The following is a 27738-nucleotide window of genomic DNA, read 5'->3' on the forward strand; positions in this document are numbered from 1 at the left end:
AATATAAATAATAAAACTTTTAATTATTATAAAATAAATAAATATTTTTAATTATTTAAATAATTTAATTAAAATTTAAAATTATATATATATTTAAAATATAAAATTTTAATATATAAATAAAAATATAAAAAATTATAAATGGTTAAACTATTCTTAAATTACGTAAGGTTAATTAATTTAATACAAATATTTCGGCTTTAAAAGTTTTATTTAAAAATCCCGAAACACTAATTGTATTCATGATGATGTTGTGAAAAGCAAGAGCCGGTGCAAAAGAGAAGAGTTGGCATGAGCTTCGAGATTATAGCTAAAGCAAAAAGTGCAAAACAAGCAAAAAAGATATGCCCACTACTGGAGTCGAACCAGTCATCTCCTCATAGCTTCCTGAATAGTATTGAACAATACTAGTGAGGCGCATTACCGCTGTGCCAAGCGGGCTGTAATAATTGGCTGTGATAATTTAGCTGCTAAAAAGACTCTCTATAGAACAGTCCACTTCGGATTGAGTGATTGCCCCACAGTACGCGTGGAGCTGATGGTCCAGCCCAAGCCTGAATTTCTGGTGATACGTTTAGGTACTACATAGTAGTACGCATTCACTCAAACTTCGGAGGCACTTTTTGCTATAAAAAAATATAAAATATTTAATATAGTCTAAGACGCAACGATATCCTATATTCTGGTCCAAGAAGCTTACTACGTGGGGCTGACCTTCGAATTTTCTCTAGGGCCCGGATCTACCTCTTTTGCTTTAGATTAGGGTAAAAATAAGTTCTCAAGATTACTTCACTATGTACAGCCATGCTAGCTAGCAAATTAATTGGTTAATCCATGATATCTATCTATATGTGCCGACGCCACTTACATAGAACCTTCTAAAGCTCAAGTTTTGTCAGGGCCGGTTTTTAAGACCTATATCTTAGTGAACACGGCCATTCACATTATTTAAAAAGGGCATCCTGTCCATCCGCTAGCCTTGATTCTTTCGGTGTCAGCCTCTACCTCTTGGATCCCTAGACCCATACGGTTCTTGGGGCCTATGTCTGAAAACAAATATCCCTGGGGCATATATTCTTCGGGGTCGTCTCCCGGTACTTTGCCACCGTAGAGCCAGACAGCCCAGGCCACAGGTCCCCAACGGTTCCACAGCGTCGGTTTGACGTAGAATGGGTAGTTCCCGTATGGTATAGGTTGCGCAATGCGACCTGTATTTGGATCTGGGTCGCCCAACCGTTTAAACTCAAAGAAGCGCGGCAACGTTAGGTACCGCAAGACGAAACGTCGGAGTGTGAGAAGAGAGTATACGGTTGCGGCGGCCGCTATATCGGGCTCGGGTAACCTGCCAAGAGAATAAATCGGTTAACCATACTATGTAGCTGCAAAATACCGAAAAGGGGGGAAAAGAAGATCTGATAAGCGTGTGGCTTAAACGCCACCACCTATATTATAGGATAACACCATAAGAAATAGAGAGGGGGATGGGGGTGTCAACTTACATAAATGCTTCACGCACCCTCCCGCCGAGAAGACTAATCACGATGTCGGCTACGAAAGGCTTCGCGAACCACGGCACCCAATATGTTATCATGGGTATTAATGCCCGGGCGGGTTTGGCGGACACGGGACTAGGCTTCATAGCTTGGACCTCGTAGGCCTGAGCCCAAGCCGCGACGTCATCGGCAAAATCGATGCCGTCACGCCATCCCGACTCAGCATGTGCCAAGAGACCCTTATACTCGATACCCATGGCGTCGCCCACCGACTTCCAAAAGACGCCGTACGCACAATATTCCATATCGTTCATAGGGCGCCACTCGTACAGGCGTGCGAAGCGTGGCGGTTCTAATATGAACACAGATAGCGTGTACAGCAGATCTTTGTTGGAGATGGTTCCCTCCTTGACGTACTTGCTATGAAGGAAATTCATCCGGGCTAAGCCTTTCATAGCTCGCTCCGATGTTGGCGGGTTTAGCATGAACTCGCCGATTAAAGCTGCCGTATCCTCGAACCTGCAGGTTACTGTTCAGCAGCTTGCCATTCTAGATGGATAGTCTATGCCCCTTTCTGCTATAGAGTTGTACAGTGTACTCAAGTCTGACAGGCATATACCCAATCGTCGTGTCGAGTCCACTCTCATATAGGAATATCAAATAATTCTTACCTCTTGAGGCTCATAACTGGATCTGTCAAGTTTCTCGTGCCAAGAAGTAAACGACTTATGCTTTCGATACCATACGTCTAGAAAACCACCGTGCTAGCGTCAGCAAAATATCACCAAAAATGGAAGAACGGACCAAAAGCGAGACGTCTCATCTCGTCTTAGTTGCCGTTATAGATTCCTAACTGAAATCACCTAACCCACCTTGAAGAGCCCAAACTCTAAAGCTATAAAGTGCATCAGTGGCATCTCCCACGTAGCCATGAATTTGACGACCTGCTGGGCTTCAACAGCCGTCATGCGTGAGAACGAGGAGCGGTCGGTATATCCAAGCTTTCGACGTAGAGCATGCTCGCGGCGGTAGCGTAACGCTCTGCATAACCCTACGTATATGAGGACGCCAGGGACGATAAGCCGTTTCCAAGATGTCCATGACAGAATCGCTGAGAGCGGCAACGGAATAACGGTTACCACTTCGGAGAGGTTAGGTATTGGCAAATTCATTGCGGAATACGTGTGGCTCGGTTCTTCTAGGTAGGTGGATATTGTTTTTAGTCTCACTTATTAAAGTATTATTAGGAATGATATGAGGTTAAGTCTAATAGCTTTAAACGTAGGTACCAATAGATTTCAGTACATAGGTACCTACCTATATGGAAATGGAAGGTTACGCGTACCTGTCAATAGTGCAACGATTAGTACAAATGTACCTTTAAAGGCCTAATGTAGAGCCAACTTTGACCCCACTAGATCATGTAAAGTTCCTTACAATTACAATACATATTGTACGTAGGTACATACCTAGGTATACTGGGTTAGCAACATCCTATCATCGTCTCTCATTACCTATCTTCTATATGATGCAGTTCTACATTGTAAGCTCGGGCTAATAGATCCGATCTAAATGTGTAACTACCATGCATTTACAATCCACTGCTTTGTGAACAGTGGGTAAGGGTAGATCGTCAGATCGGGAATATGCGTCAACGCCGCAAATTATATTATGTATTACTCTGATTAGACGCTATCGAATATAGTGTAAACTCCGTACACGTAACGTCCTATCGGAGCTATTAATTATTATGGGCTATATGCTGTGTAACCCATATGCTATGTAGTGTCTCGAGTTAGGTCAATACCTTCCGACATTAGGTACCTGTTTGGCCTAGATGCTATTATCCCTGGGGATAGCAATGCTCGTGAGAAGATTGATGGACTAAGCATCGATCTGCTCATCATGAGTATGCTTCTTTCTGATCATGAGCCTGCTTCTGCTTGGTGCTCACTCCATATGCTGGGCTACTAAACACCGAGATTCACCGATAAAGTGACAATACGTTTATAATACTTTAATGTACCGGAGCGTTTCTATGCCTGGTTTTATTCCGTATTACTTATTTCTCGTCATGATAATCGTTCATGTTTTCTTCGCTTTCTCCGCCCTCGCCTTCTTCCAGGCCTTGATCTGGTTCAATAGGCCAATAACCAGAGGCACCCCTATAGGGCCTAGAAGTGGTAGGTAAACAGCAATCTTGTGCTCATCGGGGAAGTAAAGCTGTCCTACCATGCTTTTCTCGAAAAAAGCACGTTCGGCCTCTACGTCAGCAATGCGGGCGTGTTCAAGGCCGTCAGTCCCACCAAGGTTAGAACATGCGAGTTGTAGGTGATACATGGACTTAGCCACGCCGTCGGCGACATTAGACGGGATAGATATGCTCGGCAGAGCCAATGAGAGACGAGCCAGCGACCCTAGAGAAGAGGAGGCACGCAAGAGCAAGTCTGCTGATCGGATGCGCGTGAGCGTGGACAGTCTCATGGGCAAGGATCCCGACTGCGGTGTGCCGAGGAGCGAAAGGAGATGTGAGGCGAATGTTAGAATAGGTTGTTTCAATATTTCTGAAGACACATGATTTGTGGAAGGGGGTGGTAAGAGATATACAGAGCCCCATTGCGGTATAAGCCAAGATTGAGAAGTACCGACCTCGGAGGCGGTGCCGATGGTTTGATTACCGATGAATACGATGAAATTGACCGTTGGAGCACCTCCTATAGAGGGCGACAGCGGCCATTCGGCAGCATTGATGAAAGAAGACAGATCTTCTTTGCTTAGTACTTGCGATTGCACACCGGGAGCGGCGTATAGCTGAACTTGGGTGTCGATGGTAAAGTTGTGGATAGGACCGAGCAAATCCAATATCGGTTTCATGTATTCGTCTATGGCAGACTCGATATCCCAACTACTCGGGGATGGTCCGCTTGTGAATAACGAGAATGTGAGATGGTACGTCCGAGAGTATTTTAGGGATCTCGTCATTCGCTTCGCTAAAGAGTCGGCTGAGCCTTGGGAAGCTTCCAAAGGCCGTTGTTCGAAGGGTATGGAAGACTTTGCTAAGAGATATGACATAACCTCCCGCTCTTCAGAGAAGGCTAATCGAAGCTGCGTTGCCAAATATGTCGCAAAGCCGGAAGAAGCAGCATCGGGTGCTGGTATCGAGTTTGGAGGATAGGTGATTTCGAGGATGGGCGCTTGAGAATGGAGGGAGGATGTAGCGGCGTCGCCAGGACTTAGTCGTACTGTGAGAGCAGTATCCGAATCGTGGATTATACGTGTACTAGCTGGTGAAGATACTTCGAGCTGTATATGGTGTCCTTTAAAGTCGTTGGTAGAGTCTAGGGCTTGCTGTGTAATGCGAACGAGATTATCGGTCTCATCTTTTTGTAAGGTCGGCGCATCGATTGCAATTTTAATCGGGAATACTGGATTGCAGGCCTTATAGTAGAGATAAGTTAGTTAGCAACATGTCTATTAGATATTTATGAAGGTCATCCTAACCCTGCCGTCGGCCCAATCCATCATCTGGCCTAGGGGTAAATCTGCTCGATATATCGTTGTCGTCTTCCACCATATTGGCAGCCCAAAGAATAGTACAATAAACCAGAAAGATGCGACGATGTAGGACCGTCTATGAATATCTTCTGGCTTCTCCGGCGGCGGCTGTTTTCGCGTCAACGGCGGGTTTGCGCCGTGGTTTGTCTTGGGACTACCGCTATCAATCGCCGCAGCCGGTTTAGTTTCGGATGAGATGCCATCGTGTCGGGTTGCGGAAACAGACGACGACATGGCTACTTATATCAACGGGCTTATGTTTTCGAAATCATGGCTTTGGGATTTAATTGCGTCGTTGGTGCTGGATCAAAGGTGCCAACGTGTCGCAAAATGACAAGTTCCAAATGTACCTAAGGTACGAATAACTAGGTGCTGCTTTCCTCATTGAATATTCAACTACTAGGTTCCACCTGCGCGGTCTTCTCTATGCGATTAAGCGTAGCTTCAATAACCTAAAAGATGTAAATATATGGATAAAACAATTACTATGTTCTAATCAAGTATTCTGGTATTATCAATCAATATGCTAGTAAGCGAGTCGTAATAACCTTGTCTCGACTTATCTTAGATTGTGATCTAATCATCTAAACCCAGTAACTTTAGATGGACGACCCAAATTTAATAGTTGGACGACCCATCCACTTTCCACACTAGTTAAGCCACCGACACACACACATACTAATTTGTATTGGGTTTAGTCGCACCACCAACCACATACAGAATTTATAAGCCACACACTCTCTAACCACAAATTCTTCTATAAAGCCACACACTTTCTAACCATAAATTCTTCTATATTTACATTTACTCTCCAGTCAATTGAAGGATGCATAATATAAAAAATATATCACTGGTTTCGCCTCAATTAGAGCCTTCTAATGATATAACTCTTAGCTAAGTGCACGCATTATTTTGAAAGTTATTCGAGTATACACTATACCAAAGAGCTCAAAAAGGTATCACGTGATACCCCTCCCCCCCTCCCAAGGCCACATACAAAGATATTACATAATATCCCCCAAGGCCACATACATACACTTTTAATTTAAAAAAATACCTTTATTCCTAACGTATTTTAATAATTTAAAATATAAAAATTACATTTCTGGTTTCGCTTCAATTAAGCCTTTGTAATGATATTAATATTGAATATATTTCTTTAAAATGTAAATCGTGTAAATTCTATATGTGGTTGGTGGTAGTGTTAAAAGTGGATGGGTCGTCCATCTAAAGTTACTGATCTAAACCTGATCGAAGGTCGCTTAGCGCTTCCAATCCCAAGCCTGATGCATTATCATGCTTCGTTCGTACACGCATAGGAGGTACCTAATCTAGACCGTTCTATTCTAAAAAGTTCATGAGATGCAAGTCCTTGATTCTTGGAATTTGCTCTGTAGCCTCGGCCAAGCACGCCCTGTCCAGCATCCAACGTGTCCACGTTGCAAGCCGAGGTTCGCGAGTTACGAGGGGTAGCTTGCAGCTCACGGATCAGCCAATGTGCATGACACAACTTCTTACGCACTTCCAGAGCATAAGTGACTGTGTAAAACGAACGGATTGGAGCGCATATGTAGGTAGGTATATATTCGAAGGAATAGAAAATACGTAAGCTGGACACGAATATTAGCTCGCTTGTACTCCCGAGATCGCACCCCATGTCGGGTATCCGAAAGGCGGTGATATAATGCGAATCAGGGATCATTAGTCTGCGGGAGGCTTCTCAAAACGAACCACCTCGGCCCACCGAGGTATGGATGATATTGGTAAACTACCTAACCTAATGGTAGGTTAAGCTGATACCTCCTAGTCCTCGCCATGCCTTACGTGCCGTTTTATTTATTTACTTTGCTTCCCTAACTGTACTAAGTTACCTTTTTTCTCTTCCGTTTCATGTATATGTCGCGGGTGGTTTTTTTTTCTTCGTTGCTATCCTATGTAATATTCACAGTCTTGCCAATACTTCATTTTTCTTATTTTTAATTGCTAAGTGGCTAAAATTCTTGTAAGGTACGATGCGTTTTGCTTCTTTAGCCTAGTTACCAAATTCTAGACATATATATCTCTAGGAAGCAACCTTGAACATAATAAGCTACCTCCTAATTTGCCGAAGCTGGAATATGCCGAGTACCTAAGTCCCAAACACAAACGCAGTCTCTAAAATGGCAGAGTTATGTAGGTACCTATTAAACACAAAAATTGGCTTACACAGTTCTCCGATTCTGCTTTTTTCTCAGTACTAATCTTCCTTCTAGCTTCTTTAGCGCTTTCCCTGCCGGTGGCAGCGGCGGGGCTTGCATATCTCAATGCTAAGACGGGACTTTGGTATGACAGAGCTATGCTACGCGGCACTCTGCCGGCCATCTTTCGCGTCATCAACCGGGAACGAAAGGATCGCTGCAGTACATTTTACACTCTAGAAGAAGCCGCAAAAAACAAGTCGACTAGTAACCGGCTGTTTATCCGCTTCCAGGATAAGTCATGGACCTACGCCGAGGTATACGAGATGGCGCTGAAGTACGGGAACTGGTTCAAGAATAAGTTTGGTATCAAATCTAAGGATATCGTCGCCGTCGATCTTCAAAACTCGGACCACTTTATATTCATCTGCTTCGGCTTGTGGTCTATCGGCGCGAAGCCGGCGTACATCAACTACAACTTAACCGGTCAACCATTGGTACACTGCGTCAGTACGGCGAATTCTGTCCTCATGTTGGTTGATCCAGAAGTTGCGACGAATGTCGATGACAGCGTCCGTGAGAAGCTAGGTGATCTGCGAATCGAGTTCTTAACAGAGGAGGCAAAGGCTGAAGTCCTTGCTACCGAGCCAATACGACCGTCCGACTCTCTCCGTTCTGGAGAAGTGTCTAGGGATATGGCTATTCTGATTTATACTTCTGGTACCACGGGCCTACCGAAAGCCGCCATCGTGTCATGGAAAAAGATGACCTTGGCAGGATCTTTCGTCAGTGGCTTCTTGGGGACGAAAATATCCGACGTATTCTATACGGTATGATTGATCTGCTAATATTCCCACAATGTAATAATCTAATCCATTCTAGTGTATGCCCCTTTATCACGGCTCGGCTACCATTATGGGTATGAGCCAGTGCTTGGAAAGCGGCTGTACTTTTGCGATCGGTAAGAAATTTTCGACCAAGGTGTTTTGGAATGAAGTGCGCCAACACGATGCAACCATGATTCAATACGTGGGGGAAACATGTCGTTACTTGCTCGCAGCACGGCCACAGATCGATCCGACCACAGGCGAGAACATGGATAAGAAGCACAATGTCCGTATAGCGTTCGGCAACGGCCTACGTCCAGATATCTGGGAGAAGTTCAGAGAGCGGTTCAATATCGAAAGCATTGCCGAGTTCTACGGGTCTACGGAGGGCAATCTAGCGACGTGGAACCTTTCCCGCAACGATTTCGCGACAGGAGCCATCGGGCGTTTTGGGATCCTCTACCGGCAGATTGCCAAACTTACATCTGCGATCGTACGGCAAGATATCGACACAGATAGTCCTTGGCGCGATCCCAAGACCGGTCTCTGCCGACATGTGAACCCCGGCGAAATCGGCGAACTACTGATGACACTGCCAGCCGACACACAAAGAGATTTCCAAGGATATTATAATAACCACGAGGCGACGGAGAAAAAGATTCTTCGGAATGTGTTTAAGAAGGGCGACGGATATTTTAGGACAGGTGATCTTGTGAGCTTAGACAGCGAGGGTCGTATGTTCTTCCACGACAGAATCGGCGACACTTTCCGGTGGAAGAGCGAGAATGTGGCGACGACGGAAGTGAGCGAGGCATTGAGTACGCACCCGGCGGTACAGGAGGCCAACGTGTACGGCGTGCAACTACCGAATCACGACGGGAGGGCTGGATGTGCCGCGCTCACGTTAACTCAGGAAGTGCTTGATGACGCGTTACTACGGTCGTTGGCGGAGCACGCGCGTGGCAAACTACCCAAGTATGCCGTGCCGATCTTCTTGAGAATAGGAAAGGGGCTTACAGCGGCGGTTACGGGCACGAATAAGCAGCAGAAACACGGACTACGTGAGCAAGGTGTTAACCCAACCCTAGTTGGCGACGACGAGATATTCTGGCTCAAAGATGGAACGTACGTAAAATTCAGCAACAGTGACTGGAATCGGTTGAATGCCGGCCAGGTAAAGCTTTGAATTAGATACTCGAAGGGGTAGTCTGGTTGGAATGCAGAGACGATTTCACGAGGCATGCTATAGAGAGAGACCCATAAGATAGATAATATCATATACATATGAAGATGGTCTGCGCCTAGCAAGGATATGACGGGAGGCGATCTCTTTTGAATACCTGTTGCTAAGAGGTACCTTCATATGTCTCCTAATATGTCTCCTAATAGATCTCCTATGTAATAGGTTTATGCTGATCGGTCACAGTTAACTGGTACGTATGTACATAGGTACCTAGGTACACACATGCATCCCATGCATCCACTAATACGACGCTAATGCATGCATATGTACCTTAGGTACAGTAAAACTACCCGCTGTCCCCGCTGTATACTATGGTCTCAAGGGTAAGTAAAACCACAGCCATAAGTCGCGCACTAAAAGGTGGCCAATGCGGTACTAGAAATGCTAAAAAGCTGATACCAATTCTGGATGATAGCCACATCTAACCCTTTTCGGTGGTACTTTTGGGGGTGGTTTTACTTTGGCCTGGTACCATAGTAATAGAAGTTGACCCCTCCTACCCTGCTACCCCTCCAAGACAAAAGAAAAGAAAATACATAACGGTTAACTAAAATAAAAATTTCATACTTGAACTCTTGCTCAGATAATCTACAAGTTCCCCCCTCCCCCCCTTTTCTTCTCGCCATGTCATCTGAACTAAGTGCGCCTCCCATCCTTTCGACACCGGCAGAACATACATTTATCCAAGATCCGACACCGTCTTCTGCGATCTCTCAAGCGAAGCGCCCTCATAGACCTGACCATGAACTGTACGAAGTTTACGAGATCGCCCGGACGGCCGTCGATATTCAACAGAATGGCTGGAAACGAATCGCCCTTCAGTTCCCTGATGCTATGTTACCGGATGCGCCTTGGGTTGTCAGCGCGTTAAGCGTAGAATTAGGAAAAGGTCAAACCGAGGTACAAGATCAGAGCCAGCGTTTATATATCTTGGCGGATACGTCGTATAGTGCCTGTTGCGTCGATGAGATCGCAGCGGAACATGCGAATGCTGATGGAGTGGTACATTATGGTCGCGCATGCCTAAGTCCAACTTCAAGGCTACCCGTAATACACATATTCACGAAGCAGACGCTAAACTACGACGACATAACTGAGGCGTTCGAGAAAGAGTTCCCGGAGAAGGCCGATAAGGTAGTGCTAATGGCCGATGTCATGTTTCAAGAGCATATTGGTCCTATAAGTAATCTCTTAAAGGAAAGGGGGTATTCCAGCCTCATCGCGACAGAAATATTGCGAGATCCGACCGGAGCAATACCAAATCGCAAACTTATAACCCCGGATACATCTATTAATTTGAACGAGTACCATCTATTTCATATTTCAACCCCTCCTACCTCCCTCCTCTTAACTCTATCCTCTCGCCTCGCCTCTTTAAGGATATATTCTACACCCTCATCACCTTATACTACGACATCTGCACCTCCCGACCCCAGCGCCACTCCTGGTTTACTCCGCCGCCGTTACGCTTTAGTCATCCGATTTGCCACGGCATCCATCATTGGAATTCTAGTCAACACGCTCTCCGTAAAGAACTATATGTCTACCATTTCTACGCTCAAAAGTCAAATTGCGGCCGCCGGCAAGAAGAGCTATACCATTGTCGTCGGAAAGCTGAACGCCGCAAAGCTGGCTAATTTCGCCGAGGTAGACGGCTGGGTTGTCGTTGGTTGTTGGGAGAGCGGGTTAGTCGAGCAAGAAGGCCTTTGGAAGCCCGTTATCACACCCTTCGAGCTTGGTCTTGCGCTACAGGGCGACGAAAGCAGGGTTTGGACAGGCGAGTGGTGGGGTGGCATCGAAGGTGTCAGATCTTCCCCGGTTACCGACGGGAACGACGAGAAGTTGCCCATACAAGAAGATGTGGCCAAGTCAGTCCCTGAAGAAGTTGAAGGAGGCGTCGACGACGAAGAGTCAGAACCTCCCGAGTTCGATCTCCGTACTGGTAAACTTGTTAGCCATGGCCGGCCTATGAGGGTTGCTATCCGAAGCGCACCACGAAGCGGGCCTGAAATTGAGGTCGCCGGTCTAAGCTCTAACCAGGGAACTACGAGCTCGGCAATCATCAAGCGAGCGGTCGGTGATGTAGCCTTAGTAAACGGCGTTGCGAGCCCAGGAGCAGAATTCTTAAGGTCGCAGAGAACCTGGCAGGGTTTAGGTACGGACTTCAATATTGAGAACGATGACGAGGAGGAGAGCACCGTCATTGAGGAGGGACGGAGCGGAGTCGCAAGGGGATATACTGTGGGCCAGGACCAGTTACGGGCGTGAAATGACTTACTTTGCTAATGGTAAGTGAGGCCACAGCGATAACAAATGATATTTCGGTTCCTCTGTGAGAATAAAGCAACGTCCTGGGACAGCGAGTTCTCATAATAGTATAAGGACCGGCAGGAAGGTCCGGGCAACTATCTCCCATCCAAGGCCGTCAATTCAGAGTCAGGGGCCGGCGGATATTCTATCCCTCGGAACCAAAAGGCTACACTACGCGTCTCCATTGACGTCTATTATCACATCACGCCAATCGTAGGCTGCTGTATTGGGTACCTAATACATGCACGCTATTATCGAGCATACGATACGGATGTTCAATGCGGCGAACGCTCAAGAGCTCATAGAAATTGTGGGATTTACCTAGGCACCTAGGCAACAGGAGCATGTCACACCCTGAGAATGATATACCTATGACTTCTAGCATCCGTAATGTGCATACCTCTCAGTCTATAAAGTGTGCAACTTGCAGAGTCGGGTTGGGACCTATTAGTCTTGCAACGTTGGATACGAAATTTAACTAATTGCAACCTATGTCTAGGTCAATTCATATGCGCTTATATAAAAATAGCATGATCTGCTAAAACGTATCAACAAATAGGGATCATATTACGAGAAATCCTAATACTAACATTTCACTTGTGCTCTGTTTCACCACTCGCCTGTGGCAATCTAGACGATTACAAGACATTCTGTTCTGCTTCATTTCTCATTATGTCAATAACGGATGAACGGCGTATCGACGTATATTAACCTAATAAACAACCAGCCATCATGACTCATGAAGCGTTTGGATACCTAGCGTACATACTCTGGCGTCGTAGAAGCGAAATTAGTCATTATCGTCAAACTCATCATCATTGAGAATCGTAATAGGTATATGCGACCGCGTCTGCTCCCATCGAATACTCATCTCAAGTGTTATGTCGTCTCGGATTGGATATATTCCCTATAGCAACTCATTCAAACCACAAAACCACATTAAATCAAATCAGTCGTTCCGAATATCTGGCCATGGCGAGAAAATACCGATTCCTCTCTACGGATCCGCATTCCCGAATCTCGTCATTCTCATTCGTACAAACACTTCTCTATACGCGCTAGGTATATAACAACCAGCCCCACCCCCTTACACATAGGTGCGGCGGTGTGAGTGTGTGCTGTGTCTGCTATGAGGACTGCGACTGCTACGGTGACCGTGGCGGTGAGTGTGCGTCTCGCGGTAGTACGATGTGCGGTCAGCGTTGCCTGTGCGATCGCCGTGCAGACAGGCGAGAATGCTAGTGATGAAGAAGAAGACGCAATTCATGATGCCGAACGCAAAGGAGGCCTTGAGCATAGCGCACGTCTTGTCAACATCAGTGTCCCAGTTGGTAACGGAGGCACTGCCGAAGGGACCGAAGCTGACGTCGTAAGGGTCACCGCGCGTAATATGCGTGCAGTCGGCGGTGGCAATCATGCGCAACGTCCACACCGCTCCGATAAAAGCGCCTACAAACAGAAGATCGAAGACGGCGACAAAGGTCGCGTTGGCGGACGAGCGGTGGTAGCTGAACAGCGTGTAGATAGACCATGCCAAAGCTAGTACCGACACGATAAAGAGTACTAGGATGTAGTTGGGAGTGAGCTGATTCAGCTGCACGTAGCCGTTGACGAAATATGCCAACATGCCCATCGTCGGGATCTTTCGAGGGAGTTATCGTTAGCGCCGATACCAGCATTCTTCTCTCGAGGGTCGAGGGAAAGAGAAGTGAAGTACTTACTAGTGTAATGATCTGCATGAATCGCCAAAAGGCGAAGAAGATGGCAAACAACATTTTGCCGGTTCTTCAAGCGCGTGCGATCTGAATATAACGGGAAAACAGTTAGGCGCGCGCGCAAGTAGGAGGCTTGCGACTAAGAAGAATGCGACGGGAAGGCGAAAAGACGATGGTGAGAGAAGGTATGCGAGGTAAGAACGGAAAAAGGCGAAAAAAAACAAGTTAAAGAAATAAGTCAAGACAACTGCAAGCTGAAGCTCGAGTTTACCTAAGGGATGGAATTGGCCTGCACGCCAAGAGCTGCAAAGCAAGGCGGCTGGTAGAGTTGTGGGCTGGGAATTTCACCGTCTCGGGATCTTATGCGGCTTTTTTAAGGGTACCTAAGGGTCTGCAGACTCGAATACCAGGTACGAAGCGCGGTTGAGGTGGTATTGGAGATCTACTAATCTCTATTCCGTAATGTACTGCGATGCTATTAATAAGACAGGAGACGATGAAATCGAGTCGGATGATTTAATGACGCGCTATAACAAGCCGTAGGTAGTCCATCCAATTAATGTAAACGCTGTATTACTATGGTAACTAATGTAGGTACCTACCTAACTAACGTTTAACTGAAGTTATGTTAAGTGCCTACTATATATAACCTCGTTGTCGCTATTTCTTGTTATATGTCCAGGTAGGGTGGAGGAGTAAACCGAATAGCGGGGTTTTTTATACGAGATTATAAACGCTTATGACGTCGGGACAGATCAACCGGTGAGATCTAGGTACACAGGTAGGTACCTATGTAGTGCACACACAGCTTAGAAGACTGTCTTACACATGTAAACAATCTGTAATCGTAGATTACCTAAGGAGTGAATGCCTAATATACATATAAAAGTGCATTATCAGCTAGAAATAAATATCATGCCTACCTACTTAGACTCCTCAATCCTAGACCGACGGAAAAGTAGCGGGGTTGGGAACCTTTTGATCTGAGGTGGCTGGTCGAGAAATAGATACTTGGCGGTATATTCCAAGTTTCCAAGATTGTCGCAAACTGGTCCGTGCCCTGTGAGCTTCCCCCTAATTCTTTACTATAAGATCTCTATCTGGGTAGTTAATAGTTATACTATACGGAATATTATCCCGTCTTTGATAACAATTTCAATTAAATTTTCGAAGACAAAGTAATCTTATATAGAGAGTTATTGAAAATTCCAGAAATATATCAGGAATTATATCAGCGCTCTAGTTATCATAAATGCTTAAACTTGGCTCACGGACTTTATACGCGAGTCATTGCTGTTACGAGCAGACCACCAAATGCCCTAAACTGATTACTTTTTGCTGATAGAAGTCCAGCAAGAGGTTAGAATATCACTATAGTGTTACAAAATATAGCCTCACTCGTACTTCGTAGTATGGGGTCGGAATAGGGCTCGGCATATTTCCTATTCGAGCTGCTTTACCTGGATATGGTTGGTTAAGAATATTTCCAAACGACAGGATGCAACACCGTGATCCGTGCTAGTCTGAAGTGCTGGGATAATGACTCCGCTCGATTGTTTTCTAAACTGCTGCTAAACGGCAGCCTATATCAAGTCTCCTTGTATTGTAAATTTACGTAATATACCTATGCATAATTATATACGACGGGCTCCGCGGCGTCCACGATTGCCGCTTTGGTGTAGTTTTCTGGGTTGGTGGCGATATCTTGATTCTTATAACACTCGACGACAAGAGCGAATTGGCGCAGTATTCTCTCCGTTTTTGCTACGCTGTTGCTATTGTCGTCGAATGGAGAACCTAGAAAAGTCAGTGGTTCCGGCCGCTAATCCGCTCCTCACTAACTCTTCGCCTTCCGATCTTGAACATGCAAACCACAATGTCAATACTCCTGAGCCGTTGGTGCGAGATGATGGCTCGCGGAGGAAACCGCTTGCCTTCCATATGTCGTTTCTAACTATCAACATTATGTGCTTTCTTGTTTCAATAGATGCTACGATCCTTGCTGTCGCGATACCGGTATGATATTTGTTCCTGATCATGGTTAGCCTTGGAATACTTAATGATAGTCTAGGTCATAGCCCACGAGCTTGACGGAACTACATTGGAGGCTTTCTGGGCCAGCATAGCATTTTTGCTTGCGGTATGCGTCATCCAACCAATACATACCAGCGTATCAAATGTTATCGGTCGAGCGATGCCTCTTTATTCATCCTTCCTCTTCTTCATCGTTGGCTCTATAATATTCGCGGTATCACGAAGCATGAGCGTCTTGATTACCGGACGTGTTATTCAGGGATTTGGGGCCGGGGGTTTGGACGTGCTGTGCGAGATCATCCTCGCTGATATAACGACCCTGAAGGAACGTCCAAAATATATCGGATATCTGTCTATTCCGATGTTAGGAGGCACAATTCTCGGTCCCATCCTTGGAGGTATCTTCAGTCAATTCGTAACATGGCGGTGGATTGGGTGGATCAATCTTCCTCTATCAGCTCTAGGTCTTCTCCTGGCGGTGCTTTTCCTAAGTCTCAAACCTATCAATCTGACATTGCAGGAGAAGATGCGCCGGCTTGACTGGGGCGGTATGGCTTTATTCACCGTCGGATGCACGCTATTCGCATCGCCGGTTGCCTGGGCTGGTGCCATGTTCCCGTGGTCCTCCTATAAGACATTGATTCCGTTGTGCTTGGGCGCTGTTGTGTTGGTCATATTCGCATGGTACGAATCACGGCCCATCGAGCCCGTCTTTCCATATCGAATATTTAAAAGCCTAACAGCGTCTATGGCACTCCTCACAACCTTCTTACATGGCATGGTTACTTATAGTGTTGTCATGTATACCCCGTTGTTCTTCCAGGCTGTATATATGGATAGTCCGTTACAATCTGCCGTCATCTGCCTCCCGCTTTGCTGCATCTCCGCCGGCTTCGGTCTCTTCTCAGCTATCGCAGTGGAAATAATCCGCAAGTACCGGCTGCTTATCTGGACTAGCTGGATCCTGACCGCAGTCGGCGTGGGAATTTTCAGCCTCTTAGACCGTTCTTCCACCCTTGCGGATAAAGCTTCCCTTCAGGTCCCCCTCGCCATAGGGATGGGCAGTCTGTTTGCGCTTTTGAACCTTCCCCTGCAGGCTAGCTTGCCCAACGCAGATGACATGGGTCTCGCCGCCGGAATCCTGGTCTCCTTCCGACTCTTTGGCGGGCTTATCGGGTTAGCCATATGCTCTACCGTATTCAACAACGTTTTCGGGTCTCAAATTAGCTTGCTCGGGCCCTTGCCGGGTGACCTGGCTATCTTTAATGATGTACGGGAGGCGGTCGGTCTCGTACCACTTTTGAGGGATCTAAATATGCCAGCCGATTTATTGGATAAAGTGATTGAGGCATATAGGATGTCTATCTCTGCCGTATTTTGGACGCTTGCAGGGACAGCCGGAGTAGGATTTTTGCTTTCTCTCTTCATTAAGGAGAAATCGTTGGAGAGCGAAGAGCTAGGAAAGCAGCAACTGGAAGAAAGACGATAACGGGCCCCCTTAATACCTAACTCATTACCTGACTCATCTGCTTGGAATTTCTTGGCTTCCTTACTATTATGTGAATGTCACGTTGTACTAACCTCGAGTTGGCGATCGCCCGCCCAGTAACGAATCACACATACAGTTCCCATAAACGCCCGCCCTAAATCCTAGCTACCTAGGTACCTCATATATACATTACACAGTTACTTCAGATATATCCAATTTCTACTCAAGTGCTATTTATCCTCTGACCATTTATTTCCTATTTTTACTTTCCCAGAAAATAACAAAGATATCATAAATAAATATCAGCCCTTACCATGCTCGCAGCAATTCGCGGTGAGCAGGTGGATAGATACACCGTATCTGTCGTCCTCTGGGGTGGCGAGAAGGCTGCTGAAGACTCTAGCGGACACGTCGCCATCGCTGTCCACAGTAGCGTATCGCAGCCCATAACTTGCCATCTACACCACGCGCGCTGCCCGGACCAAGTACGCTTCATCTACGAGTCGCGCCCAGAGCAGAAGTTTGATGCTGACCCGGCTCCTCGCGGGCGATGCGATATACGCGCCGACTTGTCTGCCGAAGAAGCTAGCGTCGCTAATTCAGTACTGGCCCATTTTGGCACCGACGAGACTCAGCTACCATTTTATGGCGAAGGCAACTGTCATAACTGGGCGGCGGGAGCCATAGGAGCATTGGAGAAGGCGGGCTTAGCACAGTCTGGAGACGGAGAGCGTTGGGCTGGTCTGATCGGGAAAGGCCCGTTAGCTATGCAGACGAGCTGGATTAAAGATGCAGGCAGGCAGTGGGTGTCTTGCGAGAAGTTCAACCAACCCCGACCCGATGTTATTGATGCGAAATGGGGCGATAATAGTGGCGGAGTGATTGCAGCGGGACGAGTTAGTCGGGACCGGGTGGAACATTTACAAAAGTTATTGCAAGAGAGAAATAGTAATTCTACCTAAGACAATTCTAGTCCAAACCACCTAACCTATACGCTACTAAAATAGTCCTAAACCTTTTCGCTGGGTATTATACATACATCCTTCTTTGTCCTCTGCTCATATCCCCATTACCCGCACATTAGATATCCCTAATCAGTGAATACCTCCCCTATCCAACCCCTTTACACCTGAGTACCCAAAAACCCGCTCACAATCCCGAAAATCTCCGCTTATATTATTACAAATATAACCCTTCAGCTGGCCTCCTCGGCAACGGATTCAAGTTCGTCAAAATCGCGGATTACCGGACCGAGTCCATCAGAACTATTTGGACTTAGGATGGGCGCGCCGCCTACGCTTGACGGGCTATGGCCAGGGTCAAGGAAGCCATCCATTCTCGTAACGTCTAGATTTAAGTCCAGCGGTGCTGGGGCCTTCGTACGGCGTATCCCCATGCTAGTACTCATGCCCTTTGGCTGCCTGGTATCCTCAAGCCTACCACCGCCTAAGCCGGCACTGCCCGGTCCGAATGTCGCGTAGCTGCGCTCGCTCCTGGCACCACGCGAACCGGTATAGCTCCTGTATCCTTGATAGTTCCCCGATGACGAAGATGGTCGGGCAATACTCGAGGCAGCATCGTCCGAACCACCCCACGTCGTAGTAGGTGTCAGAGGTACAACAGTGGTTGGGGAAAGCACGCTTCGTGGCGTGTAATACCCGCTGTTACTAGAACGGCTGGTCACAGTTCTAGGCGGTTGCGGGAACAACTGTGCTTGTGCTCTCATCATACGTAATACGGGATCGCTAGAGTGCGCGTTGGAGTTAGTGGACGTGTCCGAGTCGGCACTTTCGCCGCCACTAGCGCTGCTATTCTGCTGCCACGTCCGGGGTGCGAGCCAGCAGTGCGAAATATCGTGGCAAGCCTCGGCCGCTGGGGCTGATGCGCCCTTCCACGGCGGGGCTTTGGTACCTTTGAAGCGTGGCGAGAGGTGGTACGACACGTTATCTTTGTATCGGACATTGGGCGCGTCAACTGATACGCTGGCCAGGGTTTGCAAGATCACGTAGATGAGTACCCAGCGGCCGCGGCGGGCGACGAAGGGGTTTACGCTGCCGACCTGGTCCGCCTTCTCAAACTTGACGAAGCTTTCGATTAGGTCAGATTGCGTAAAGTCAGACCCTAGGATGTAAATGTTAGTCGCCTCGGTATACGCCAACTGCGCACGCCTCTCGGCAATGCGGTCGTCAGAAGTTTGTTTTATGTTACTATTATTTTTCTCCTTTTTAAATCTTTCTCTACTCGAGCCAGACGAAGCTGGAACGTTTGGTAGGATTGACTCGGGGACAAGCGGATAAGGGTGCGGGATATGAGGAAATCGCATGCGGTTGTCGAATTCAATCAGCATATCTGTGAGAGGCAGATCGGGTGTATCTGAGTCAAAGGACTTGTTACCGCTCTCGGAGACCATCATCCATTTTCGACTACTGCGCGTCTCTGACTCGTCCCATACAATATCTCGGTTAACCAAGTAGTCGTAAAGTGCACCAAAATCCTTTTGCATTTGCTTTGCTAACGTCCTGCTCAGCCACGTCTCGTCGCCTTCCGCGGTTCTCGTGCCCGCTTCGGGTGGAGGCCAATAGCCATGAATCTTTGAGTAATGCGATATGAAGAATTGGCGTAGGCGCTCGGCGGCGTCTCTTGCAGCACCCTTTGAAGCCGGACCGGTAGTTGGCCAGATATCTCCGCAAGAAAACTCAGCAAGACGCTCTTCTGCAGCTTGTACGCGAAGCTGCGTCTCAAGACAAGCTCGTTCCAGAAGAGCTCGCGTGATAGGTGTGATGGTTTTGAAATCTGTGCAAGCTTCTAATCGGGAGTACATGCCGGTACAGTGCACGAACGCCTCGCACCAACCCTCCTCCCACCGTACCTCCGGCATTTCTGACCACGCGAGAAGGGACACGGCCGTTTCTGGGTCGTTGCGACAGTCGTCAATACCGCGAGCGGATAGGTAATTTAAAATAGTGCCTAGATTATCTGCCTCAGGGGGCATATAAGCCGTAAGACGTGTTAGTAAGTCGGACAACGCTTGAGAAAGCGACAAGCCAACTAGGGATGCGTGGTACAGAAGCGCAAATACGTTGCGCGTTGTTATAGCTTGCCGGTGCGCTTCAAGCTTGCCTATATTCGGTGGCGTTGGGAAATACATCTCGTAGGATATTTGGCCGTCAACGTCTGTAAGGCTAGTATCCTCGGATACTGGGGGTGTGGGCTGACCGTTCCGGCCTAGGTTGTAGCCAAGTTGCGGATGCGGGCCATGGGATCGTAGCATCGGCGGAGCGCCGATAGGTGATTGAGGCACGTGCATTCGTAAGTCATACTCGTCCTCCGTGGATCCTTCGCGAAGAAGAGTGATGAGGAACCGAGATTCTGTCGCTTCGATAATATGAGACGACAAGCGGAAAGAAGGGTTTGGCCGTGGGCTCTGTCCTTTGCGACCGAAGAAGACTAAAACATCACCGTTGGGATCCCATAATTCAGGGTCTTTCCGGAGCTTGTTCCATCGTTGAACAGGCCTCCCAGCGCCGATCCAACGCTTAATTGGAGGGGTAGTAAAAGGGGGAGGGACTGGGGGCAGTTTGACAGACGGAGGCGGCGAGACTATCTGCTGATACTCCGGATCCCATACTAACTGCTGCGGACTTTGTATAGACGTCGAAGGAAGCTCGTGAACGTCGAAAAACTCGGAATCATTGTAGGATCTCATGGCAGCAGAGGACTCAGACCTAGCAGTTCCCAAAGCCTTCTTCTTCTTAGCTCCGAATGTAAAGGCCTTGGTGAGATTTTTACGGAACTCGTCGCTCTTCTTGTCTACTGCGCTTCGGAATCCCGAGCGTTCTATTCCCGACACGTCCTCTGTCCTTAAAACCGGCTTCCTCGTCCTAGCATACGCGAAGTCAGGCATCGGACCCTGATGCGGCATACCATTATTACCACCACTCTCTTTCTTGCCTGACTCACTTGCACCACTCTGGCTTCCGCTACTAGGGTTACCGAAGTTCGCGATCCGGGTGCGATAATTGACTAGGTCCGCTTCCCTTGACGGTTCGGAGAACTTGAGGAACCGCGCATTCGTTATGCCATATCCGGTACCTTGCGGGAAGCCGGGATCATTGACTGATATGTCATCGCTTTCGGAATAGCGACTGTTTTCTGAAGACCGTAAACCCGACTTCGTGTCGGTGATCTTTTTCCTGACGTAGGCACTGCGTCCAGACATTGCACCGGGGGGTAGGGCAGATGGCCTGCTCGTCCACGTATCAATATGTTCAACTTATAGTGGTGTAACGTAAAGTCTAATACTAAAATATATCAGTTGAATAGAATCTATTCAGTGATCCAATATGGGTCTGTTAGAGCCTCACGTAGCTCGCTCGATTCCGGTGACGATACGTCCCGCAAAGGTAACAAGTAGAGGATTATTGGGAACTCGTAAAACGCAGCGTTAGAAGCTCGGCCCCGGTTACGCGTATCCGGCACGAAACGCAAAGGTGAGCTAGAGGATCACTCGCGTCTATACATAAACGTAATTCCGCGATCAAGCCATTCTGGTACATAGAGGTAAAATGGGAGACGAAAGGTCCCAAGTCATGCGAGAAAGTTCAGCTGTCTTGGACTCGTAGGCACGCATTCGAATATCTAACCGGGAAAAAGAGACCGAAATACTGATGCCCACGAATGAATAAAGGGGGAATCGATAGTCTAGGACATAGGGTCTCGGAAGGTTAATAGCTATCGCTTGAAACCCGATAATCAGAGCCTGTGGCGTCTATTATTGCTTTTTGCGATATTTGAGGACCCCTCTTCAGTTTAGCTGGAACAGGACTCACACGACAGGGCTAACCTAGTCATGTAATCGTAGAAAGAGAAGGATATGTCGAATCCTTCTTCTACGATCTAGTTTCTGTGGTTAATCTAAACCTTCAAGGAAATGTGTAGTTATAGATACTCTCATCATGTGTTGTTGGCAATCAAGGAGATCATGAATAGGTAGGCATGCACGTCAAGATAATGTATCTGTGGGGGATGTCAGGGGATTATCAATACCGGGATCTTGACTCTAGAATATTGTCCGTGGTGTGACTGGCCTATAATATGATTGGTTCTCCTTCCCTGTGTATCGGTGCATACCTACCTACTGATATCCCTGGATTTGTTTTCTTATTGTACATTTTTTCTGTTTAGGCCTCCTAGATTGGTTGTTAGTAAAGGTGCCGGGACTATAATTCAAGCTGAGCACATCCAGCCTCTTCCTTGCAATGCCATATCTTGCGAAATCTTGCGAATTTCGAAGGTGAAAAAAGGCTGAGATGGGCACAGCGGATAACAAGGCGGGATGATCGGCGACCGTTAAACATAGCGTTCAAGGAATGCTCCGTCCAAGATCTGATCAGGTAGGGTATCCTGCGCCTGGGTTCATAGTCGCGGTAATATCGAAGCTTACGGCTTGGCACATTCCTCGAGAGCTGAGGTTTTGCATTGATAATATTGGTGCAATAGTAAATGCGTAGCACGGAACCGAACGGCATGCTTCTTGGGTACACCTATGTAGTTGTCACGCGTACACGATATGCATAGTCGGTAAGCAGGTATGTTGTTGTAGTGTTTTAGAGGTAGAGATTATGTTGCAACGAAGCATCTTCTAGGTAAGTTGAGGTAAGTACCCAGGTACCTTGTATGTAATACCCCTACGCAGCTCCACAGCGGCAATCGCCAGGTTATGCAGAGCTAATTTAGCGCCTAGCTAGGGTCAAAGTTAATACCCTATCGAACTGTTTTACAATCATATAACTCGCTACCAAATCCTCTATCTCCCTCATAGCTTACACTTCCCATCAAAACAACTCCTCCAACCACTATGGATATGTCCTTTTGGTATATCCCTTATCTCCTCACAGAACAGCCAATTCTTTTCAATGTCCAGATTGCCGACTGCTCCATCTTTCTGAGAAATATTCTTCTGTTTGCTTGCTTTCTTTCGGCTTCCATGAAATTACGCACATGCACTCGGGAACCTGCATTGAGTAGGACCGGTCAGGCCGCTTCTAACAAGACATGTCTTTATTGGCTTATCGACTACGTACTAGGTACATATCAGTTGTATTTTTGTCTTGAGCGCTCCTCTATATCTCGAATCTAGAGGAACTTCAAACTCTTCCTACTCTACCTCCTATGTATATGCAAGTAAGTAGGTACCTAGGTAGCGTTTGGTATTATCTTATCACCTAGCTGAGTCGTTCTATCAGAGCAGTTAGCAGGGCATATCTTGCGTAACTCTGCATTTATCGTTTGGTTTTGCTTCTTTTGAACTTGCTTATGATATGAACATAAAAAGAAATACTCCTAGACCCTAGATTACCCCGATAGATGTCTGTATAGGGCGGTGGGTTGATGTCACGTCGGTAGGTCTTTTGGAATACCTACCAACGAAGTTTTCATAGCATGTCTGACCTTAATAGTAACTATCGTCTCCTATCTCTTTAGCCCATCCTATTACCACCTACCTTGGCTTATACTAGAATAATTAATAAAAATCGGCTACTTCTGGTAACCTGGTTAATATAGATATCAAAAATGCCAGGCTGAGAGGTACCTGACTACCTTATCGAAACAAAGCCAGTGTAAAAGCAGGAAATATATAAAAGACATAGACAGCTTCATTACTTAAGGCAGTAGCTATCTACAAGTACGACCAGTCTCAAAAAGCTAATAGCAATGGACATTTCATATTCATCATCAAGTAGTCCACTTCCATATCGCCATTGTTTATTCAGGACATAACGATGTGATTATGACACCTCTACTTCTTTGCCGACGCGATTCGTAGTCCACGCTTCTTGCATCGCTCTTCGAAGCTTGCTAGTCGGGCATCACTAGGCTTATATTCGACGGTATGCTGTACTTCCTCTGAAGTAGACTTCACGGCAGACTTCTCTGGCGAAAATTCGGGGGCGAGAGGGCTGAATCTAGCTTGAGCAAGGTTGACCGGGCTCGGAGACTCCGTCTTGACTTCGGCTACAGTCGGGGTGCCGACATAGCAGAGTTCTTCAGCAAGAGCCTTGATGATCTCAGACTGAACCTGGACGGTGGTCTTAGTCTTTTCCTGATTGAACTCGCTATTAAGCATTCCTTATGCTGTTAGTAAGCATAACTAGATGACAGTTCATACACATGTTTACACTTACTGCCAGTCATCTTTCTCACGGCTAACAAGTATTGAGAATACGGAGCTGCCGAGCCTTCGATATATCCAGCATCGTAAGCATCCTTCCACAGCCGAACCAGTGGATTGCCATTGCGCACATGGTACAGGATTGTCTGCTGGACCAAATGCATGAGAGGCTCCCGGTTGGCGAGATTAGCCAGGTTGAGGACAGCTGTGAGTGTGAGTATGGTTAAGGGAAGGTCATATGGGTGTGTTGAGGAACTACTAACCAGGGTTCGGAGGAAAGAACTTGGCTAATGGTATGTTAGTATATAATACAATAGGACGTGTTGAATGAAGAAGACATACATGTATACTTGCTTCCGTCTCGAGCAACTGCATATCCCTGGGAATCCATGGCTAGAATACTTGGATAGCGGTATCGGTCTTATCTTGGGTATGGTTTGTTGCAATTTAGGCGTCTATATGACAGGTAGAAACTAATGGGACAGCTTTAAACGGTTGGTCCACTATACGGAAACTGTTGGCTGTGCTGTTGGCAGGACTGCCTACTCTAGTAGGGGAAACGAGCGGCGTGGCGGAAATCAAGAGAAAGAAGAGAAGGCAATTTCGAGGAAATAAATATTAAGCAGGACACTTGTTGTACATTAGAGGTATTGAAATTATGAAGTTGCGTGAAACCAAGAGGATACGTGACGGTGTTTGCACGAAGCAATCAAAAAACATAACGTATCAAGGACAAAGAGACATGCAAAGAAGTTCGGATGCCTTCGATAAGGCAGAACATACATCAACTCACAGCATGGGGAGTGTTGTTGCATGAAAGAAGTGAAAAGTTTAGTATGTAGTCGGCAGAGTGATGATTCGAAATTTAGTAGGCAACAATACCTCGAAAGGCGGTGATAGATGAAGTGATGCCGATTGTGACTACGGGCTAATGCTGCAATGGCGGATGCCTAAGACGATACGCGCACCTACCTTATCATACCTGCCTACCTATATGTAGGTATAGGTAGGTTAATACCTAAAGTTTCAAGTGCTAAATGCAAATAAAGTTCCTAATAGCGTTAATTAAGAGTGAATACTGCATGTATTACTTGTAGGTAGGTATCAGGCTCCTTCCTCACGTACATACCTACATTGTTGGGTTAGGATAGGCCCATAGATAGGTATGTACGGTATTGGATAAAAGAGAGAGAGCATATAACAGGAGATGGCTACTTCCCAGATCGACCTTATCATGGACGTTCTGGCTTAGGTAATTACCTATGGTCCAAGGCCCAAGGTGTATACATACCTAGGTAACTATCTGCCTTAGGTAGGGTACCTTGTTTTAGATGATACCTAGGTTAGGTAGGTAAAGTTGCACTAGGTACCTCAGATACCTCAAATATTCTAACTCATTCAGCTATATTATTCATTATACCGTACCTATGACTGTACGCATACATGGAATATAATAATGTGTACTATCAATTAGCAGGCAGCCGAAGAGACTGGATATAAAATAGATACAATCCACGCGAAAAGGAGAATTTGGTATGTGTCTAAGGGGCTTATATTGCAATACTTATTGGAATCGTTCATTCGAGACCTGGCTGCATAACGAGATGTATGCATTGCATCTGAGAACAAAAGCTCCTATAACTTATTTCAAACAATACCGGCTCTATCTAGACTTCAATTTTCTCTGCATCGTTAACTTTAGTAGAACCTGTAATGGATCCATTGTCGACAGCCTTCCCAACATCGATATATATGTTAGCACCAGCAGGCCCGGCATGCTCGAAAGATCTGCCACGTTTCTCAGGACCCAGTGCAGCTGTTACTGCGATGCCTACAGCGACGATTGCAAGCGCAATTCCCATAGTTGGGCCGTATCCATCGACTAACTTTCCGCTCTTGCTGGTAACAAAATTGTTCTCGGCAATAGCATTGACGATCTGGGCTGCTGGCGAAGACACTAAGTTGCCTAGCTGATACGCGAGGCCTGGAAAGGTAGATCGGTAGGCAGGCGGTGACAATTCGTTGAGGTGAATAGGGACTACGCCCCAGGCCCCCTGTACAAAGAACTGAATTGCGAATCCAGACGCAGAGAGTCCTGATTCTTCAGAGGGCAGGATCCAAGCCGGAACAAGACAGCAGCTGATCAGCGCGGCACCAACGATGGCTCTACGACGGCCGATGAATTGAGAGAGGTAGCCGATAATCGTGCCGCCAACACAAGCTCCCGTGTTCATTAGGATACTGGCACGTGTAGCAGCATCGTTAGGGAGCTCCTTTGACTCCAGCATGAAAGTCGTATAGCTATCCTGACTTGTATGTGCGTAATAATTAAACCACGTCATCAGAAAAACGCAGTATACGCACATACGCCACTCCTTAGCGAGCATCGATTTGGTTTCCACCCAGAAGTCTTGGGCTGAAATGTGATGACCGGTGGCCTTGGCCTCTCTAAACTGTTTGGACTCTGGGAATAAACAGCGTAGGAGGCCAGCGCCGATGGAAAGGCCAGACGCAATCCAGAAGACTGTCTTCCAGGTATCTGTGCCAGCGCCAACACCTAGGTTCGCGCACGCAGCAAGAACATACCCAAGAGCGTAACCTTGTTGTAGGATACCACTCATTAGGCCACGCGATTCTGTCCTGTTGGATGATCTGTTAGTATTATATACCCGAAGATGCGAAAAGTCCTATATCATACGGGCAGTTCTCAAGAGCCATGGCTACGGCGTTGCCATACACTCCCCCCATAAACAAACCGAAAAGAGATCGCACAGCAAGGAACTGCTGAAACGTGGCGCTGTAGATAGTCGCAATTTGCAAGAGACCTAAGTGATCAGAATGTCAGCCCCTCAAAATGGATTAAGGGGCTAGAACCTTACCGAGAAAAATCAAGTTGCCGACCATTGGCCATTTTCGACCAAACCGATCGCCAAGGAGACCAAATACGGCAGCACCGACAGACCTCAAAAGCAGTGTCAAGGTGATAGCGGTAGTGATATCAGTCTTGCTACGCTCGTAGTAGTGCGATAGCTTGACGGTTTGGATGGCCAAGGCGTGGAAATCGAAGGCATCAGCAGTCCAAGCGAATAGACCTACAAGGAAGTAAATCCAATTCCTCGCGCTTAAAAGCATCAAAAGCGAGATGGGATTTCTAAGCTTCTCGGGGGACTGCCATTCTGTGTGAGATTCGCCCAGCTCGTTCGTAACAACGACCCTTTGTTTCCATCGGAAGAGATCGCCCCATGATTGCTTCGCCGTTGCGAATATGCCTTTTGCTAAGGGGTCCGCCGGCTCATTAATAACTGCCATTTTAGATAGAAGAGCACCGCTGCTTTACTTAGCTCTTCGTAGGTTCGTAGGACTCAGACGAGGCCACTTACTTGGGCCACTGGCATCTTCAAGAAGACGTAAACTTCATGGCCTCCGAGATTGGAGCATACCCATTTAATATGCCGATGATAGTCTCCAGAGGGGTTTAGATAAGAATAGCGGAGGATATGTCGGGTTATCATTCTGAGTAGCATTGGTGAGTCCCCATTTAGTAGCTCCAACTGTGTCGTAGCAACTGTGCACAATCATATTGCGACTCCGTCCGCTATATGGCCTCATTCACGCAATGCAACTCAGGTATAGTAAGCATAGGTGATTATAATACTCTAAGTGTGCTTAGCATCAACCTTAGTGGTGAAGGGAAATGGTTGAGTCGTACTATCAACAAGTGCTC

General features: G+C 46.8%; 10 protein-coding genes and 1 non-coding gene across 11 annotated transcripts; 4 read left to right on the forward strand and 7 right to left on the reverse strand.

Moving 5' to 3' along the window:
• Positions 1-345: 345 nt before the first annotated feature.
• F5Y00DRAFT_t148 lies at positions 346-441 on the reverse strand. The gene has a single exon. It is a non-coding gene; the product is annotated as a tRNA-Thr (tRNA).
• Positions 442-621: 180 nt separating this feature from the next.
• Positions 622-3000, reverse strand: F5Y00DRAFT_248909 (uncharacterized protein). The gene is made up of 5 exons (XM_048009514.1): positions 2931-3000; positions 2366-2838; positions 2165-2241; positions 1500-2012; positions 622-1342 (listed from the first exon to the last, which is right to left on the reverse strand). The coding sequence occupies exons 2-5, from the start codon at positions 2663-2665 to the stop codon at positions 949-951; spliced, it is 1284 nt and encodes a 427-aa protein (XP_047860250.1). The 5' UTR covers positions 2666-2838; positions 2931-3000; the 3' UTR covers positions 622-948.
• A 132-nt stretch (positions 3001-3132) lies between these two features.
• On the reverse strand, positions 3133-5428 carry F5Y00DRAFT_248912 (phosphatidylinositol-glycan biosynthesis class S protein). The gene is made up of 2 exons (XM_048009515.1): positions 4995-5428; positions 3133-4931 (listed from the first exon to the last, which is right to left on the reverse strand). Exons 1-2 carry the CDS (start codon positions 5280-5282, stop codon positions 3579-3581), a joined length of 1641 nt encoding a protein of 546 aa, XP_047860251.1. The 5' UTR covers positions 5283-5428; the 3' UTR covers positions 3133-3578.
• Positions 5429-6688: 1260 nt separating this feature from the next.
• F5Y00DRAFT_248913 (acetyl-CoA synthetase-like protein) lies at positions 6689-9695 on the forward strand. The gene is made up of 4 exons (XM_048009516.1): positions 6689-7220; positions 7301-8055; positions 8108-9405; positions 9479-9695. The coding sequence occupies exons 1-3, from the start codon at positions 7208-7210 to the stop codon at positions 9236-9238; spliced, it is 1899 nt and encodes a 632-aa protein (XP_047860252.1). The 5' UTR covers positions 6689-7207; the 3' UTR covers positions 9239-9405; positions 9479-9695.
• F5Y00DRAFT_201238 (diphthamide biosynthesis protein) lies at positions 9494-11685 on the forward strand. Its single transcript, XM_048005349.1, has one exon. The coding sequence runs from the start codon at positions 9920-9922 to the stop codon at positions 11561-11563; it is 1644 nt and encodes a 547-aa protein (XP_047860253.1). The 5' UTR covers positions 9494-9919; the 3' UTR covers positions 11564-11685.
• Positions 11686-12692: 1007 nt separating this feature from the next.
• F5Y00DRAFT_266648 (uncharacterized protein) lies at positions 12693-13380 on the reverse strand (the record flags this gene model as incomplete). Its single annotated transcript, XM_048011969.1, has 2 exons — positions 12693-13247; positions 13327-13380. The coding sequence occupies 2 exons, from the start codon at positions 13378-13380 to the stop codon at positions 12693-12695; spliced, it is 609 nt and encodes a 202-aa protein (XP_047860254.1).
• A 1568-nt stretch (positions 13381-14948) lies between these two features.
• On the forward strand, positions 14949-17000 carry F5Y00DRAFT_201271 (MFS general substrate transporter). The gene is made up of 2 exons (XM_048005350.1): positions 14949-15336; positions 15392-17000. The coding sequence occupies exons 1-2, from the start codon at positions 15109-15111 to the stop codon at positions 16841-16843; spliced, it is 1680 nt and encodes a 559-aa protein (XP_047860255.1). The 5' UTR covers positions 14949-15108; the 3' UTR covers positions 16844-17000.
• F5Y00DRAFT_201305 (uncharacterized protein) lies at positions 16926-17922 on the forward strand. The gene has a single exon (XM_048005351.1). It carries the CDS (start codon positions 17158-17160, stop codon positions 17803-17805), a length of 648 nt encoding a protein of 215 aa, XP_047860256.1. The 5' UTR covers positions 16926-17157; the 3' UTR covers positions 17806-17922.
• On the reverse strand, positions 17922-21593 carry F5Y00DRAFT_201338 (uncharacterized protein). Its single transcript, XM_048005353.1, has 2 exons — positions 21208-21593; positions 17922-21144 (listed from the first exon to the last, which is right to left on the reverse strand). The coding sequence occupies exon 2, from the start codon at positions 21060-21062 to the stop codon at positions 18039-18041; it is 3024 nt and encodes a 1007-aa protein (XP_047860257.1). The 5' UTR covers positions 21063-21144; positions 21208-21593; the 3' UTR covers positions 17922-18038.
• A 2049-nt stretch (positions 21594-23642) lies between these two features.
• F5Y00DRAFT_266652 (uncharacterized protein) lies at positions 23643-24405 on the reverse strand (the record flags this gene model as incomplete). Its single annotated transcript, XM_048011970.1, has 4 exons — positions 23643-23971; positions 24028-24219; positions 24278-24301; positions 24357-24405. The coding sequence occupies 4 exons, from the start codon at positions 24403-24405 to the stop codon at positions 23643-23645; spliced, it is 594 nt and encodes a 197-aa protein (XP_047860258.1).
• Positions 24406-25681: 1276 nt separating this feature from the next.
• Positions 25682-27323, reverse strand: F5Y00DRAFT_266653 (MFS general substrate transporter; the record flags this gene model as incomplete). The annotated part of the gene is made up of 3 exons (XM_048011971.1): positions 25682-26654; positions 26713-26839; positions 26894-27323. The coding sequence occupies 3 exons, from the start codon at positions 27321-27323 to the stop codon at positions 25682-25684; spliced, it is 1530 nt and encodes a 509-aa protein (XP_047860259.1).
• Between the last annotated feature and the right edge of the window lie 415 nt (positions 27324-27738).

This window comes from Daldinia vernicosa (assembly GCF_022497035.1).
Source record: "Daldinia vernicosa strain CBS 139.73 unplaced genomic scaffold F5Y00scaffold_77, whole genome shotgun sequence".
NCBI lineage: Eukaryota > Fungi > Ascomycota > Sordariomycetes > Xylariales > Hypoxylaceae > Daldinia > Daldinia vernicosa.